The 18550-nt window shown below is 38.2% G+C and overlaps 2 protein-coding genes across 3 annotated transcripts in view; both read left to right on the forward strand.

Moving 5' to 3' along the window:
• Positions 1 to 2196: 2196 nt before the first annotated feature.
• On the forward strand, positions 2197 to 6190 carry lamtor5 (late endosomal/lysosomal adaptor, MAPK and MTOR activator 5). The gene is made up of 4 exons (XM_063465404.1): positions 2197 to 2249; positions 2343 to 2404; positions 4931 to 5048; positions 5827 to 6190. Exons 1-4 carry the CDS (start codon positions 2215 to 2217, stop codon positions 5885 to 5887), a joined length of 276 nt encoding a protein of 91 aa, XP_063321474.1. The 5' UTR covers positions 2197 to 2214; the 3' UTR covers positions 5888 to 6190.
• A 520-nt stretch (positions 6191 to 6710) lies between these two features.
• slc16a4 (solute carrier family 16 member 4) overlaps positions 6711 to 18550 on the forward strand; it is a 30607-nt gene continuing 18767 nt past the window's right edge. Inside the window, exons 1-4 of one of the 2 annotated variants that reach the window (XM_063465403.1) lie at positions 6711 to 6946; positions 7310 to 7387; positions 10480 to 10529; positions 12094 to 12231. The gene's annotated coding sequence lies outside the window, so the exon portion shown is untranslated. The remainder of the gene's footprint in view (positions 6947 to 7309; positions 7388 to 10479; positions 10530 to 12093; positions 12232 to 18550) is intronic. The other variant, XM_063465402.1, reaches the window with a different exon arrangement.

Genomic DNA, 18550 nt, shown 5'->3' on the forward strand with positions numbered 1-18550 from the left:
TAAAGAAATTACATTAACAAAATCTGCCATCAAGAGGGTACAAGAAACAAGATTTCTGTTTTAAACCCAAAGTATTATTGCTATATTTTACATGCAATAAAAGCCATTGTTACTGTCCTTGTATTTATTATGCTGAGTCATTCTGTTATGTTACATGGATGTTGGAGAAGATTGTGTTTGAAGGGGTGATTTTGCTTCTCAGTACCGAGGAGCGCCTTTGACACTGGAGTTGTTTTAGGCAACCTCAGCTTATTTGTGGGTGTCGAGTGACTGCTCCATAGGAATACATTGGGAAGTGGATAATCAATAAATATATTCAGAAGAAAAACTAAACTAATCTGATTTTATATTTATACACCTCTGAGTACCAAAATCAATTTCTAGTGGAGGTGGGTATGAAGAGAGTAACAGATCAATGATGAAATATAGAGCAGCAAGGTTTCATTACATAACCTATCTAGTGTAGAAAATTACTTCAGTGAATGAGGACCTCGGCACACGGAAGACTGTACTGAATATTATACTCATGAATCAAACACTTTTCGCAGAGTGGGGAATATGAAATCTCACCATGATATAAATGTCATGGTCCTGTGTTTTGTCCATTGTTTGTTTTTTGTTCAGTGTTTGGGTTTTGAATTCTTCCTTTTTATATTTGAGTCTGGAAATTTTTTTTTAACTGTAATTCTCGAGGTTTTTTTTGTTTGTTTGTTTATTCATGTTATGCAAATTATTATTATTATTATTATTTTAAGTTCTGGCTCCTGTTTAGTTTTCATGGTGTTTTGGATGCCTTTTAAGATGGGTAACAAACCTACTGCTTGTTTTGGATCCATGATCTTTATTTAGCTTCAGTTCCTGGTTTGAGTTATTTCTCATGCGTTAAGTTCCTTCTGTGCTTGCCTCTGTTATTCCCTTCATCTTATCTTTCTGTGTCCTCCAGTGTTCCCTTCTCCAGTGTTCCCTTCATTTTTAATATGAGCTTTCCTGTCTCTGTGTTTGGATTGTTTCCTGCTTTAGTGTGATTTATTTCTCTCTGATTTCCTGTTTTTGAATCTTATTTTCTGTCTGTTGAATTGTCTTGATTACTTTCATCTTTGTCATGTTGGTGTTTTGTTCCCTGTGCATGTGCTTTTGTTGTCTTCAGGTCTCCTTGTATTCTTTGTACTCTGTGCTTTTGGACTTATTATCAGCTTTCTATTGACTCCTCTGTGTTGTGTCCTGCATTCTGGCTTCATTGCACACGAAACTGTGACATACACTCACTGGCCACTTCATTAAATATGCAAGTTTGATGACTCTTTATTCAGGCATGTAGACAGTTGAGATGACATTTTGAAATTCAAACTGAGTATCAGAATGGAGAACAAAGGTGATTAACGTGACTTTGTAGCATAGTTTTTGGTGCCAGAAGAGCTGTTCTGAGTTTTACAGAAACTACTGACCTACGGGGATTTTCCTGCACAATTAAGTCTATAGGGTGTAAATAAGGAAGTTACAAAAATGTATTAGCAAATATCGATCTATCTAGTCACAAACTCTGTGCTTTATATGAACGTAAGAACGGCCTATATATTATGAATTAGATAATATGGAAGTTAACCCCAAGGCGAATGCAAGCAGGCAATAGATTTTAAACTGGGGAGTGGGAATCATCATTTTAAATGTCAGAAATAAATTTGTATTTGTAATTGATTTTTTAAATCCATTTAGTGATGTCTCTTTTATAAATTGCATTTTTCAAAAAGATTTTGAAAAAATAGTTTTTAAATTTGGCATTAAAAAATGTTTTTTTAATTAAGTTTTTATTTGTTAGTTTAATGCCATTTGATTTTAAATATTTATTAAATTAATGGATTTATAGTTCATTTAGAAATATTTATTTATGATTAGTCCTTTTATTTTCGATTGAATTATCAAATAATTATTGACTTTATTAGTGCCTGAATATCCAATAAATGAATGAATGAGGGAATGTATTTTAATGTATCATTCATCATTAAATCACGAAACGCTTTATTTCAATGCGCATGACTCACTTGGTCCTACATACTGTTGTATATTTCCGCGCTGGGCATATTTTGGTCCTCATATGGACCCTTAGTTCATGTGACAGTCAGCTGACTCTACCCGGAAACATTGAGGTAGCAGATAACAACAAAAATACAGCTTCATTGAGCAAACTTCGATTTAAGTTATTCCCGATTGATAACAATGGAGTCGACCCTCGAACAGCATCTCGATGATACGTAAGTTAAAACCACTCTAGCACTGAGTATATGTTTTACGTTTTTGTGACCTTTAAAGCGACTTTCGCTCCTCTGTGTGTTTGTTTGTGGCAGCATGAAGAATCCAGCAGTGGTTGGTGTGCTCTGCACGGATCAACAAGGACACAACCTGGGCTGTAAGTGAGGAAATCTCAAACTAGTTCACTTTAAACTGGCCTTTTACTTGTCAAAGTGCACTGGTGTCACTGCTCAGATGCTCAAAGTTATGGGTTATTTAGCCATAAGTCATTACGCTTTGGATGGGAGAGAGGGTACCGAGTGGTGTTGTTTTCACGAAAACATTAAGTTCTTATTAATTAATACAGGGATACAAATAAGCATTTAAAGTAATACATAAGACAATATAAAACAGATTCAAGAGCAACAGAAGAATTCAAATAAACAAAGTAAAAATACAAGTATTAATTTAAAAAAAATCCACTTTAAGCTCCTTCATAATAAAAAGGTTGTGGGCATTTCTTTGGAAATGTGGGGGGGGGGGGGGGGGGGTTTGTTTTTTTTTACCTGCAATCTGTTAATTGTTGAAGCTCAACGGCCATACTAAAATTTCTACCTAAAGCATTAATCATAATGGGTTAGTGGCATTTGTCACTGCATGAAACAGAAACACACACTTACATCATTATGAAGGGAAAAAATATTCAAAAAGAATAGAAGCTTCTCAACTTAAAATTGTAGTAAAACTATATTGTATACTGATCTGAGTATTGGCATTGTACATACTGTATTTGTAGTCAAATGTAATCATTAGTTTAAGAATAATAAGTTATAAGTTGTTTTTAAACCATCCACTACTAATACATTATTCTAATACAATAATAAAATACAATAATTAAAAAACTTTAACCATGTTGATGGAGAATTAATTTTCATTCTGCATATAAGTCAAGTGAAAATGAAAGACAATTAATTATGAAAGCTGAAATTTGGGGAATTTGGTGGTCTGCAGTATTGAGGTGTGTGTTAACACACAATGCCACAATCTTCCCATGAGTGGATGTCCCATGGTAAATGTGTTAAATCTTAAACATCATGAACAAGATGGCTGCAGTGTGCTCCACCGAGTCCCGTGAAAACGTTCTTTTTTTACATGACTGAGAGTCATGCACAGCCTGCTCCTATGCTTGCTCTATCAAGGATTAATAAATGTTTTAGTGAGCCCTTGATTAACTTTGATGTAGTTCCTGTAAAAATCATCCAAACATGAGTACAAATGTTTCAGACAGTATTTTTTCAAATGTACAGCGGTCCCTCGTTTATCATGGGGGTTACATTCTAAAAATAACACGCGATAGGTGAAATCCGCGAAGTAGCCAACTTTATTTTTTATAATTATTATAGATGATCTCCAGTATTATAGAATGAAACCAAAGGCACCCGCGGTTGCCCTTGATGGTGCAAAACGTTTCGTTGACATTGTTGTGTTTGTTGGGGAGAAAACGTACAAACATACAGTACAGCACTTCTGAGTCACACTGCTAGCGATTGAAGATTTATGTAAATTTGACAAGCTGAACACATTCTGTACTGTACAGGAGACACGGCATGGAGGAGATTGATTGACAGTGGTCTACAGCCAATCAGGACGCAGAACACAACGCACTGTAAAAATAAATAAATAAATAAAATAAAAAGCATGCAAAATTGCACAAAAAAAATCTGCGAAGCCGCAAAAGGTGAACCGCGTTATAGCGAGGGACCACTGTAAATGTAAAAGTTTTACTAGGTTTCCTCTGATATAAAAAATTGCTGCTCTTTAATAACAAATTGTGTATCGTGTATGTTTCATTCAAAAACATAATTAGCATATTGATAGTGGTATAACTCAGCTGGAAGGGTTCTCACTTACACCAGATTATGTGCTGCTTTATCAGCATTTGTGGATATTATTACATTTCACCATCAGACTTTCATATCATTGAAATACAAGTAGACTCTCTACTCACAGGCTCACTTTTCACTGTGATGGAATGTCCACTGTGTGATAGTTGTGTGTATTTGAAGTATATGCTTCAAAACAAACAAAAAAACTTCATTAAAATATTATGAATAAAATCTTACTGGCCAAACAATTTTGCTGTCTGACTCTCTGACAGCTTTCTGTATTTATTTGACTTCTTCCTACGATTTAGTTGAGTAGATTCACAGCACTCTCATGTCTGCGTAGTAAATATGAACCTAGAGCCAGCAGCCACTTAACTTAGCATACAGACTGTCTGTCCTAACGTAACAGAATCTACAGACAAATCCAACTAATTATCCACATAATGCTGTAAAATGTTCATTTTTGTTCATCTTACAAAAACTGAAGTGCAGAAACAGCAAATTGTGTTTTCCAGGGTTTTGTGTGTCTTGATCTGACTTCTTGACCAGGTGCAGAAACTTCCTGGATTGTTGCTAAGAGTAAGCCTGGAAACGCAGTGAAGTTAGTGTGCTTGTCCGAAACCGTGGATTTGTTCCTTCAGGTGTAGCCTGGTTTTCCTTATCAACAAAGAAATGTGTTAAAATCAAAAAATGTTGGTTTGGCTCCTCAGCTAGAAGCTAGACAACATGAGTTTGTTAGATGCACGATCACCTTAAAGGGAAATTAATCAACACTGGTTTGAGTGTTTTTTCTAAAAAAAAAAGTCTTTTATTTCCAGGCCGCGGGTCCCTGTCTGATGAACATGGCGGTGTTGTGTCCGTTTTGGCCAAACAAGCTGCAGCTCTCACAAAAGACCCAACAGACACTCCAACCGTATGCCTGGAGTCCGAGTCGGGGTGAGCACTGACACAACTTTTGTCTTTTTGGTTTTTGCTTGACTGACTTTCATCTCTCCTTTTTTTCTCCATCTCAGTGAATTCAAGCATGTCTGTGCTTGCACTGATTAATATGCAGGGAGATGAGTACCTCCAAAAAACATCTGAAAACAAGCCAAAATCAAATGATTAATTTCTCTAACTGATCACAGGCTTGACAAAAAGACTTTATTTTTGCAGCTCTGCTGCCCCCTTCTGGTGCACCATTAACATCAGCTCTCAAAATACTTGAGACCATAAAGGAGAAGTTATTAAAAAGAAAATTAAGACTTTAAAGTGATAGGATAGAGACAATGGATGAGCCTGTTTTTTGTTGTTATTGTTTTTTGACTGTTTCCTCTTTAAAGGCGGATATTTATTTTGTTCTGATTATTTCTAGAGTTTGATCATTTGTAACCACTTGATAAGAACAAATTTGTGGTTTTGTGATGAAATCTAGGAAGTGGTGCTTTCTTTCTGTGCTAGTTTACCTCGTTTACTGAAATTCGTGGTAATGATGACGACAAAAATTTTTTTTTGAGTAATAATCATTGATTGATTGCTCATACTGATCATCATATTAGCAGTGTACGACTGACAGGTTGAAAAAGATTTATCAGTCAAAGGTGAAAACATGTCATAGAGAAAAACAGAGCATTTCCTGAACTTTGTCACCTTTGACTAATCCCTGTTTGTCAGTACAGTTTTCGTTTATCAGCTCAGAGTTTCTACATTTTTTTTATCTTTATTTGTTCTTTAGAAACATTCTGGTGAGGAGTCACGGGACCATCACAGTAGCAGTTCATAAGATTGCATCTTGAAGACAACCGACTCGCTGAGGATTTTGTTTTCTCTCTTTTTGTAAAGAAGTGTATGCACAAGTGTGCACATTAAGTTTATTCACGCAATCCAAAAACTGATTTGCTGTTTCTGTATATTCAGACTCCATATTTCAATAAGAAGATGCTTGTTCTTTAAATTGAATGGTAAACACTGATCTGAAAGTAATACTGTTACTTTGATATCATTTCCAAAACCAGCTCCGTGCTTTGTTATATCAACGCTCTCTGTTCCTGTGTCTTTTTGATTTGAAGGCTGTCGTGCAGAGAATAACAACCCCTAATAAAACTTTAACTTGACTTTGAGATTGCCTAATGTGTGTTAAGTATTCATTGTTTTCTCCTTTGATCAGTCTTACATGGTTGAGCCATTTTCTTTGGAAGCTGGATGATATTCGCTGCAGAGGTGAGAAAAAACTGGTTTCAGAGTTTGCAATCATTAAACGGAGCTGCTATAAAGCCCCAGTCGTTTTGAGAGTAGGTGCAGGTGGGAACAGGTATCATCCGGGTGCTCTCCTCTCTGTAAGAACTTTCACTGATTTTGTAATATTGCTTGCAGATGGCCTATTTTTAGATATAGTTCCCGCCTATCCTGCTTTCTATAGCACATGGTCTCCTATCCACATACTAGACTGTGTAATGTGAGTAAAGTCTGCCTCGCTCTAAGGTTCTGACCGCAGAGGGGTTTTTTTTTTCCTTCCTAGTCTAGCTTTCAGATTGGGGCTCATTGGTGCTACAGTCACGTGGTTCTCCTCCGCGAAGGCTTTGCCCTCTGCAGCTCCTCGGCACAGAGAGCGATGCTGAGGCTGAGATGTGAGATGCAGCTCAGAGGGTCCCGCGCATAGAGGCAAAGTTATGGCACGATCATCCCCGGAGAAAAACGTCCCGCAGCAGTCTCTCTGTGCCGAGAAGTCCCTCAATGGTGACGCGCACGTCTTTCATGGGCGCAGAAGCTCTGAGCGAGAAAACCCCAAATTACGCGTCAAAACAAACTAGTTCAAAGCGGGACAGAAGCAAGTCGACGGCAGGGGGAAATCAAAGGTACGAGCAGCTTCTTCTTTAACTGCAAACACGTTTCAACTTTTTCTTATTCCTCAGATGAGTAAACGAAATGTTCGGATTAAATTTTAACCGGGTTTTTCTTTTATTGGTAAAGATCTATGTTCTCCCACACACAAAGCTCAGACACGGACAGAAATATAACTGTCCAAAAACAGACCGGTATCCTCGTTGACCCATGAAAGTTATTTTGGGGTTAAGAGAGTTTCACCTAGATTGCGTCAGTCCAGGTTCGGGCCTCTTTTTTTGGTCTGGTGGATAAGAGATATAATCTCGTGTCAGTGCCATCCCATGTCTGCCTGAATTTTCACATCTGTTTGAGCGACCCTTCTCTTCACTTCGCAGCGGTGCTGAGTTGAAGTGAGGGGCGCAATGCAACCGGCCTGCGAAGTGAAGATAAGGACTGGCTTGCAGCTACACAAGGTAAGACCACCCTGTTTTCTCCCCACTATAATACGACTGCAAGTCAAAGGCTTGCTCCATAATCTCACTATTCCTGATGTAGAAGCAAGACTGCTGGAAGATATGGGTTATTTTGATTGATGAGACCAAAAGTCATAAAGACAGTGTCACCAAGCAATAATAAACGAAGTATAATTAAATTAACTTTTTTGTGAGTTTTAGCAAAGTAGTAGTTTATGTAATCTCCTAGGAGATGTAAACTCCCATTTAATCTCCCAGGAGAAAAAAAAGTTCAGCTATCAATGCATAATCCACACAAAAGTATGTCACTGGCAGTGAACAGGCCTAATTACTAATACTTGTGCTTTGTTAACACTTTATGTTGACTGGAGTACTCCAAATAAAACATGTTATGATGAAATGGTTGACTTTTATTCCTCTGATGATCACCTGGAGACTATAAATAGGACTTTGCATCTCCGGTCCAGGGGCAATTCCAGTGTGGTTCCAAAGCCCTGTGTGCATATGAAAAGTGGCACAGGTGACCACAACTATGTCTCACCACTGTTTTTTATTTTCACAGGTTTTGCATGCAAGGGCATGCCTTTTACTTTTAAGTGGAATTATAAACAAGCAAGTCTCAGGTCCCAAGCTGCACACGAGGTGATAAATCCATAAGAAGAAACTTAATGCGAGATAATTAATAGGGAACAAGGTTAAAGGTTGATCTAGCATGTTTTTAAATAATCTGAGTTGTCTTTCTTACTAATGCAGTTATAGAACACTTTTGGACCGGATGACTGGTTCTTTTTTCTTTTTTCTTTTCTCTGACGTTAACAGAGCACGGTAGATGGCAAGTAGACTAGCAATACACATAAGTACACAGCATGCAATTTCTTTACAGTTGCATGAGAAAAAAGCACCCATTAACTGTATTAAGACTAAGACACACCCAGTAGTTTTCCTGAACAATGCAGATCACTAGTTTTCCTGTTCTCTTAGTTACTGATGGTGACTGTAGCTAGGATCATTGGAGTGAAAGATCAGATGCTGAGGCTCACTAATGCAGGTTTTGACATTATGCTGTGCGCAAAGATCACTAATTTAGTCATTCATTCATTTAATCTTGAGTCTATAGCATCATTAATCTAGTAAATACCTCATACATACTTAAAACTCTGCAAATAAATAATTCTTGACTTTTTATGTGACCTCTGCCTGGAAAATGCATCTTTTCCAGCCTGAGGAAACACAAAAAATGAACAATCAAATCTATGCAGTGTGTGTTGGATAAGCCTGTTAATGACAGAAGTGAAACTGTGAAACTTAAAGTGCAGGACACGGAAAGTCAAATCAGGTATGTTACTTATCAACTAAAAGCAAAACTTCTGCTCTTGCCACACCTCTGTGTGCCACACCTCTGTGTGGCAAGAGGACAGAATCTTGGTCGGATAGGACGCCCGTCATAACAGACACATTCAGAGGATGTTCTTACTGAGGTTAGCGCTGTGTTCGTGTTACCTATTTTCCATCAAATAGGTCGCAAGCGAAGAAGGCAAACATCTGTGTAAAAGCAATGTATTGATGAGTGCATCTTTTGAATTGGTCAAATGCACTCTATCTTTGCTACAAACAGCATTTCCAGTGAGGGTGCAGTGGACTTTTGACTTTGGGCTTTACAGTGTTGGCCTGTAAAGCTAAAAAGTCCACTGCACCCCACTGCACAAAGCGTCCCTTTCCATTATGAAAATGTTTTCAATCCCCAACGAGAGCATGCTGTTCCCTGCCGAGTTAGAGGGACACGTCCTCCGTCAAACCGAACCCACCTATGCCCTATTCACTCCACCTCTAAAGAACTGCCCCAAAATTCATTGGGTTCTTATTTGCTTATGTCCCCTCTCCCCTTTATCCCCACCCCCTTCCCCCCACCCCAAACCCCCCCTCCAGTTTCATGAAATTGGATGCAGGGGTGGTTGCATAATGCTGCAAGCAAAGAAATGGCAGCCCAGCTTTTCTCATTGGCTGAAACAACTTTTAAATTACCCATTTTTTCATATGTATGGTTAGTCTACAATGTTACTAAAGCATGTAATGCTGTATTAGTGACACTACAAAGACTGCCATCTATTTTTCTATTTTTGTGATAGTGCAAACAGCCCTGCTAGTCTGGATACTGTTTTAGTGACTTCACCTTAAACAAATATGGGTATGAACCTGCTGCAAGCCCCTTGTGACTGCTTGGAATAGGTTGTGATTCTGCCATGGACATGCCAGTTTATAATTACTTTGATAACTGTGTTGTCTTACTGTGAGCATTTTACGCTTATAGACCTGGTTTAAAGACTTAATGTATATAATTAGATGCGTTTTTCTTATTATGAACAGGCCCCGAATTAATGTAAGCTTACGTTAGTCTGATGTATACAGTTATACAGTATCCAACCAGCTACATTTATGGATTGTACCTGCCAGCAAATGATTCTTGTCCTGTTTTTTTCCTTTTACATATAGCTTTTTGTGCATATAATGAAGACTGTCCTACTTTTTTATATGGATTGGCTGCTGTCTAGAATCACTTAAAATGATACCACAAAGGAAAAGGAATGCGCGTGACTACTTGATGCCACCTAGTAAAATAGCTATTAAAGTTATACTGTATACATTACTGTATGGACCCTCAGTAATTTTCCTACCTGCCCCAGTTGCTATAGAAGTTGAATAGCCCTGCTGTCAGTCAGCACTGATAACGGATATCTCGATTGTGCCCCTGTTTTCTGTAAACAGGTCCTTAGAGAACTGTACAACCGAAGGTTTGAACATACGTCATACATACATAGGTTGCATCCTCATGGGTTTTGGGTAAGCCTAATGGAAAAATGATGAAAAAAGATCAATTTCATTAGTCAATGCTAAAATAAATACAGGTTGACCTTTTTTGATCAAGTATCGCTGTTTATTAGGGGCCACAATTAATGGAATTTGAGCAAGGTAATTACCCAGCCAAGGGTGGAAGAAGGCAAAGTCACACAGGTAGGGGACGAGGAGTAGGTGTCAGGCAGGCACCCACTATAAAGAGGGGCACAGAGATCACGTGGGTCTTTCTTTGTGCACAGAGACACCTGACACAGCAGCTGAGGCCAGCCATGGGTGGGAATTTGAATCGGTAGGCTCTCAATTTAAAATATTTTTAAAAGCATGGCATTAATATTGAAACTGTAGAACCATTCATTAATTATTTAAGCGCATAACTTTAAATTATAAAAGTGTTAAAAATGTGGTTAAAAAGTGTGTTTGGTGAAGGAACTTTAGAACCTTGGTCAAGAATGAAAAGTTTAAGTTTTTTGAGAAACAGGTTTTTAGTTTTTTGATATATTATCAAAACAATTCCTCTCGTCTCTGACAGAAGAGAGGAAAGTGCTCCAGTTCAGCAAGTTTTAAATGAAGGCACTATTAAAGAAGCCAGCTGTTGTTTTTCCCACACTTGATGTGCCTTTAACTGATTAATAAATGGTAGTTTATGTGTAGTTATAAGTAACATACCTCCTCCTTTTAAGAAATTTGCCCTTTTTAACATGAATTCTGCGCTAACCTGCTTTTCATTTATACTATACCCTCTTTCATTATGGCCTACATATGGAGCTCGGTGCTACCCAGTTCAATAGAAACATCCTGTGATTTTTTTTTGTCAAAATCTTTATTTTTTAGAGTACTTTTTGGATTCAGTTTATTTTGGATCTTGTGGTCAAATGAAACCCATTTTACAGGCTCTATCTGACAGTAGTAATGCAGCACAGGGAGATCATTTCACCAATTTCAAATCTATAAATATTACAGTGATAGAGTGTGTTCTCAAACTACCCTGTTTTTCAGACTCCTACCCAATCGAATGTTTTGCCATATCTGAGTAAAGTGTGTTACTATTTTGGAAGTGTGATCTTTGTTTGACCCACTTTTTGTACAATTGCTGCACCGTGAAGCTGATTTTCTTGTATTAGCCCTAAGCCTTTAGACACAGCCCACTTAAGCAAGAAAGTTATTATTCGCTGTTTAGCCTGTAGTTATTCACCACAGGCTACACCTGCCTTGCAGGGGTTTTTTTAAGAGTTAGCTCTAGTCTTAAATAGCTTTATATGTCTCTTTCAGTTATAGTTTTTGTCAAAATGCTGACATGCATGACTTTAAAAGGACCACGTAAACTCCGTTTCACAATTTGACTGCATGTTTCCATGTATTCAAATTGGTGCACATTGACTCTCACAACTCTGAATGCTCACGCAAAATTCTTAAAAACCTGTTAAACAAGATAGGCTGTCTGGTTTGTTTTTTTTAAGCACATCTGTTTCTTACAGGGAACTCCTCTGTAGGCGTTTACACTTTCCTCAAAGTCATAGTTTAGAATTCAACAGCACAGGAACACATGGATAACTTGATTTAGACTTTTTTGTAGCTCGGGATGAGAAAGGTAAGACACTTCTCTGGTTGAAATAGACACATTTATTTTTTTTTTACGTTGTTCTACATTTATGACTACATCTTGATGGGTCTTCTTTACGACTGATGAACAATAATGCAACTAGTTTGTTTGTATTCTAATGTAATGGATTTCCCTACAGGCTCTGTGGTTTTATTAATCTTTCTTCTTTCTAAATGGTGCCTCATCGACAGGTGCTAGAACATATGCTTCAACACAATGATTTCTTCTGTTTTTATTTCACTTATATTTGTAGGTTATGAAGCTGATCTTGGTGCAGCTGTAGTTCCAAGTGCCCTTAAATCATTCTGAGGGTGGTACTCAGAAACTAGGACTTCTGAGATTTCTCTTCACCTACAGTGCCTTCAGGGATTCTACATACAAAATATAACAGGTAAGCTCTACTAAAGGAAGATTTTTGACCACTGTAATTCCTTTTCATCTGAATAAGAAATCGATTTAAACATCTCAAAATATAATTCGAATTAAATAGTCATTCACAGCAGGTGAAAAGAGAACTGTTACTCTGCAGGATGGTGGAACAATAATGGAATAACAATTCTATTCTGTCTCCATTTCAGTTATTATGCATATATAATTAGTGGAGCTTTGATTTTTTTTTCTTTTTTGTATAACGTTGATGCTTTTTGAATATTCTTTTTCTGCAACCTCTGAATATAAGACCTCACTGAAGACATCTGATATCTGCAAAGGTTTCCTTGATCTCTTTAGTGCCATGTGTTTCTAGAACTAGTGTGTGTGTGTGTGTGTGTGTGTGTGTGTGTGTGTGGTGCAGTATTGGGGTCACAGAAAATACTATTAAGAGGAAACAAAACTTTCAGTTAGAGTCTGACATAATTTCTAGAGACAAACAGTCTTTGAGTTTTCTGTGCACGAGTGGACAAGACAAGAACTTGTATGAGTTGGGAGTTTGAAAACCACGGTGCCTGTTTTTTTGGTAAAAAAAACAAAACAGAAAAAACCTGCCATCGTTACTTCAGCTCAAGCTGGAAGAAATTCATACTGTTATGCTATAGGAACCTCCTGATTCGAACCCTCCAGCTGCTAAAGTTTCATATTACTCTTAGCACGTGGTTCTAAAACCATGAGCCGGGCCCCATAAGTGGGGTGCAGAGCTACATCAATTGGGACACAAATAACCAGGTGAAAGATTTTGTGGGTGTTATTCTAACGCTATTTTTAACACTAATAATTGATTTTTTTTTAAAAGTGTGTTAATGGAGCACATTTTTTTTGTTAGTTTTTTAAATTTGACACAAAATCTTTGGGAAACTCTACCTTAAGCAGAAAACTCAAGCCTTTGTGGGCAAGAAGTTCCAACCAGAACAGAATAAAGCTGCATGTACGATTCTAAAATAATGAAACATATCACATTTTAAGATGTGTACTTAATTAATCTGTTTCTCACCTCTCCTTCAAACTGTACTTGGCTTTCCTCGGGTTTGGATCCAGTAGCTGCCAAACCAGGCTGCTTTTATAATCAAGATCCCGAAGTAATGTGCCAACTGCAGTACAAAGGAGGGGCACATTTGGGAAAGTGCTGGGTGATGTGTTCATTTTAAACAGTCTGAGATTATGTTCATTAATATGCTTTTTGTTAAACACTGTTTACCTATTTACAGTTTTCTTTTGGATAACAGATGAAACACAGTTATGAAATATTTCCTGGAGTGAACTTGAGGATACATAGAGACGAGTTTAGCTTCTTATAAGGATCAGACAATGGTGTCAAACAGTGACTGTACTTCAGGGGCCGCCCTGAAACGGGATTGTTTTCTCTTTTGTTATATTTAGTTGGCAATTTGTCATATTTAACTTCATAAGTTATTTTCTTTTTTTCTCTAGTTTGGGTTATTTTTCTTAGCCTGAGTTTATCTGCAGGTTTTGACAAACTGACATGCAGGCTGCACTAGTCCACTTCTGTAAAGAAAAAGGAGAAATAAAAAGAAACTTCAGTATGCTGAAGAGTTAAAAGACCTTTTATTTTTGCCGTCATTTCTAAGCAAAACCTCAGAGTAGCCCAAGGTATTAATAGAGAAAAAAATGTCAATACTCAAAATCAAGTGCTGTCTAGATTGCAAATTGGAAATGCAAACTCTTGAATGTGATTGCCTTTTTTGCATTTTCATCTCAAATAAGGTTAGTCCAGTCACCAGTGATTGCCGCTGTTCTATTCACAGTATAAAAAAATTCAGTCCAATTCATAAACCAGAAATATTATCCCACAGATCGGGTTGCCATAGATACTGCATAGTGGAGAAAATAAACTGTTGAAATGAGTTAATTGAGCACAAAAGGGGGTTAAGTGTCTCCTCTGTACTCAAAAACATTTGTCTTTAAAATCAGGTGAATTAAAGTTGACACATTCTTCCATTAGATCCCTGAAAACCTCATACCTCTTACTCAGAAGTTCATCCTGGTAGGAAAGGAAATAAGCACGTTATTTTCTTTATTCAATTAGCTCTCCCTTCAGAATGAACAAAAAATGTCTCTCTAGTGAGCACTAAAAAGGAGACTGGTCTAATAGGTGTACTATCATGGTTGGATAACTTGCATAAAGGCCTTTGGATATTTTTAATATTCTATACTTAAGAGTTTGAATTATCTCACCGGTTTAGACCCCTGTTTAGGCTAATTGTAGCCAGCTAAACCTAAAGCAGAGTGCTTGAGTGTGTTCAAGACACGGTGACTTAACATTAATGTTGGATCTTTGGATTTTGATTTTATAGCTCCAGTTTGCTCTCAGGTTAGGGAGAGGCTTGCACGCTGAGTTAGCATGAAAACTTTGTTATTGAATCACAACAACAATAGCTGGCTGATAATAAGTGGGTTTATTTTGAATAGTACAAAGCCAGGCTAGGTGTGTCTGCCTGGTTTAACCTTAAAAGGTGCTCCAGGACTCAACTCATGTTTTTAAGCTCTAGCAGGTCTATAGAGCTGTTACTCTGTGAAAGGTTTCACAAACAAGGTCATATTATGCAATGTGGAGGTTACATGCAAATATTTATGGTGATTTGCCAGCTAGGAAGCGGGAGACTGTAATTCAGTATATATGGATGTGCTGAATTGTTAGATGGATGTCACAAATACTGGATTTGCCATACTTAAAAAATATAATTGCAAGTGTTTCATGGGAAGGTGCACAAGTTTGCTCAGTGTGGATGTCATGTAAAGTCTTGCACTCCGTGGGTGGAGTTGCAAAATATTTGTTCTCATTGTGTTTTGGCAGGCAGTAATTTCATTGATAGCAGTATGAAGGAAATGTAGGTTAAGAACAGGTTTTGGAGAACATTACACACACAGTAACCTCACTAAAATGCAGTATTAGACCAGATGCACATATGAAGTCTTGCAAAGAGAAGGTTTGCATGAAAGGTCTGCGGTAACACAGTGTGAACACCACACTACAAAGTGCTGGACTCCAGTCCCCTGTCGCTCAAACCCTGAGACTCGGCACATTCACAAACATGCGCTCAAGCACTCTCTAAGGACAACTTGTTAACCGCACATAGGGGGAAATACTTTTCTTGCACTACACTGGCCCAATTCATTCCCATTTAATCCGCTCTGTGTGCTCTCTCTCTCTAGTTTGGTGCTGGCTTTTTATACATTTCTAAGTCAGACTGAGTTAGCAATGCTGGCTACAAAAGACTAGTGATAAACAGGTGGTTAGGACTGCTCTCTGACAGCAACAGTCTCGAATAACTGCCTTTATGTCAGTAGTAACCGATAGTTATAGATAATGAATGAAGTTACTGCTGTTGTGCCATTTGTTTAAATGCAGCAAAGGTTTAAAGTTGTCGTGATGCTCATATGGTTCAACTGATTTTGGGTCGCTCTTTGAAGCAGTTGGTTAAGTAAACCAAGCGGGGAACAGCTGTGAACACCAAACACAACTTCACCTACTGTTAACTTTTAAAAATAAGTCAAACATGGATTTTGTTCATAACATTATTAATGTCATACGCCTCTTTACCATATAAACTTGTGTGCTCTGTAGCTTTTATCCAGCAATGCAGTGTTAAAGGACAGGTTTACAGATGAGGTCAGACAGAAGTCTACATGGGCTAAGACACAACATCGTGTTTTGTAGTGAGAGTAGGGAACAGGTGGAAGAGAGTGTTGAGAAGTGGAGGTATGCAATGGCGAGAAGAGGATTGAAGGTCAGTAGAAGCAAAACAGAATAGCTGTGTGTGACTGAGAGAGAAGGGTGTAACAGGAAAACTGCAAGGAGTAGGGGTAGTGAGGGTAGATACCTTTAGATACCTGGGTTCAACCATTCAAAACAATAGACAGTTCAGAAGAGAGCACAGGCAGGGTAGAGTGGCTGGAGACTAATATCAAGATTTTTAACAGAAGTGACTAGAATGGACAGGGTAAAGTATGTCAGAGGGACAGCTCAGGTCAAGCAGGTTGGAGACAAAGGTAGAGAAGCAAGGCTGAAATGGTTTGGACATGTGTCAAGCAGGGATAGTGGATATACCAGTCAAAGGATGTTGGAAATGGAGCCTGATTAAAGAAGATCACAAAGAAGATTGGTGGATACTTGACTCCCACAATAAAAAGTTTGGAAACTTGAAATACGAGTGTTAGGTCCCCTTTGACTCAACTGCTCCATCCATCTATCCATCCATTTTCTTAAGCCAATGCAGTTTAGGATTACGGGTCACCTGCTACATGACAAAACTTGATGAAACATCTGTGTCAATACAATATAATTCATATTAGAATTCATCATATTGTAGTTATCATAGAAACATCAGTGACTTGGTTACTCACTAGCAAACGAATCATCTGAACAGCTTTAAAAAAAAAAGTAAGGTTATTGGAGAGTCAGCTGCATGTGCTGTGCCCTATCTGTCTGTAGTCACCACTCAACATCAGCTCTTTACTGCAGTGGGAGAAATGCTCATTAACAATGTATGGGATGCATCGGGCAACAGTGGCAGTGTTGAGGAGCAATGACTTTGGCTTCTGTCCAGCCGGTGCAGCTGCCTTGTTAGCCTGAGCCAAAAACCATCTGTGGTCAGTATGGAATCACTTTAGAGTTGCATTGTTTAGACTTTAGGATAGCTCTGTTCAAATATTGTCTTTACATTGCACACTGGAATCCTGCCTTCACATCCTCTTTTTCAGAGCTAAGTGAAAGACAGTTCAGCCCTGTGTTAGACTGTCCAGTACCCCTGGCACAGGATAGGCAGTTACAGGTAATACTTTGGTAAACTTGGAGTTTGCCCCGTGTTTTTTTTTTTGGCAGATTTCTTTTTTACAGCTCTGCTCATTTCTTGAGGTACCATCTTCTTATACACATATTGTCTCTTTCTGCAGAATTTGCGATTAATATTTAAAGTCACAATCCTTTATTCTGCAGATACAGAAGAACCGAATGGCTTACTTATTTATTAAACCTTCATTGACAGCGTATATATCTCTGGTCACAAATACGAGGCTGTCTTATGTAACTGACTGTCAAACACCGAGCAGGGACACGTTAGTATTTTATTGGGATAATTTACGATCATGTATTCTGCTAAAATCACAATGGACAGGGGGCTTTATAGTGTAAAACTTGCAACGGTTGCTGAGATATAATAACAGTTATGTTAATGAATGAATATTGATTTATTGTAACACACAGTTATTATGATAACTTTCATAGGGCTTGTCTGAAGATGAGGTAAATTGTGATTTAACCCTTCAGTAAGATCCTAAATGCATGTCTTTGCCAACTTATGAGGTAGTTGTTTGGCACCTCGCTGCACGTTTCCATTGGCTGTGATGATCCAAAGCTTTTAAAAATGAACACGCCATATGATACATTTGGTGAGGTCTAAAAGGTCTTCGTGTAAAGCAGGGGTCCCCAATCCCAGTCCACAAGGGCCGGTGTCCCTGCAGGTTTTAGATCTCACCCTGGGTCAGCACATCTGAATCACATGATTAGTTCATTACCAGGCCTCTGGAGAACTTCAAGACATGTTGAGAAGGTAATTTATCCATTTAAATCAGCTGTGATGGATCAAGGACACATCTAAAACCTGCAGGGACACCGGCCCTCGTGGACTGGGATTGGGGACCCCTGGTGTAAAGGATAGCTTTGCCGATTATTGTAAGGACTGCAAAAAATAAAGGAGCTTTTGAACAAACATGTAAACCTTTTCAAAAAATCCAATGTGCTTGAGAATGGCATCATGGAGTGCTTTGAATCCAGGCTGATCCAAGGGATCACTGTAACTGTTGTTTGAAAATTGGGCATATCGTTCAGAAGTTAGGCGCAAATCCAACTTCAGCCCATTAGTGGTGCTAGAGTGCCCAAGGCCCAGACATGAAACTTTGTAAAAACAATCAAGGGACTGGCCCCAGTCAGCTCCAGCTGCTACCATGTTCTTCAGTGGCAGAAGAAAAAATGAAGAAAACATTGTTAGGGTACCTAAGCGCTTTTATTGTTTGGCTGCTAAATAACAGGTGTGGCTGTCAAAGCTATGGGTGGATCTATGGGTGGAGATGGCAACTGTAAAGATAAGAAGTTTATCAGTCAAGGAGTTTCAGTTATCAGTCACAGTTTCTCTACACCGGTAAAACAACAGTTATAGGTAAAACAGGATGTTAAGGATAAACCATAACTACGAAGCTAAAATGCACATCCTTCTGTGTCTTGGATCTCAACACAGAACTTTAAACGAGTTTCTAAACTT

This window comes from Pelmatolapia mariae, linkage group LG20 (genome assembly GCF_036321145.2).
Source record: "Pelmatolapia mariae isolate MD_Pm_ZW linkage group LG20, Pm_UMD_F_2, whole genome shotgun sequence".
Taxonomy (NCBI): domain Eukaryota; kingdom Metazoa; phylum Chordata; class Actinopteri; order Cichliformes; family Cichlidae; genus Pelmatolapia; species Pelmatolapia mariae.

Bases quoted from the DNA above. Each gene is read 5' to 3' on its own strand.
- lamtor5 (XM_063465404.1), top strand. From the start codon at position 2,215: ATGGAGTCGACCCTCGAACAGCATCTCGATGATAC. The intron at 2,405-4,930 runs GTAAGTGAGGAA...TTTTATTTCCAG, and splicing joins ACAAGGACACAACCTGGGCT to GCCGCGGGTCCCTGTCTGAT. The intron at 5,049-5,826 runs GTGAGCACTGAC...TTTGTTCTTTAG, and splicing joins TGCCTGGAGTCCGAGTCGGG to AAACATTCTGGTGAGGAGTC.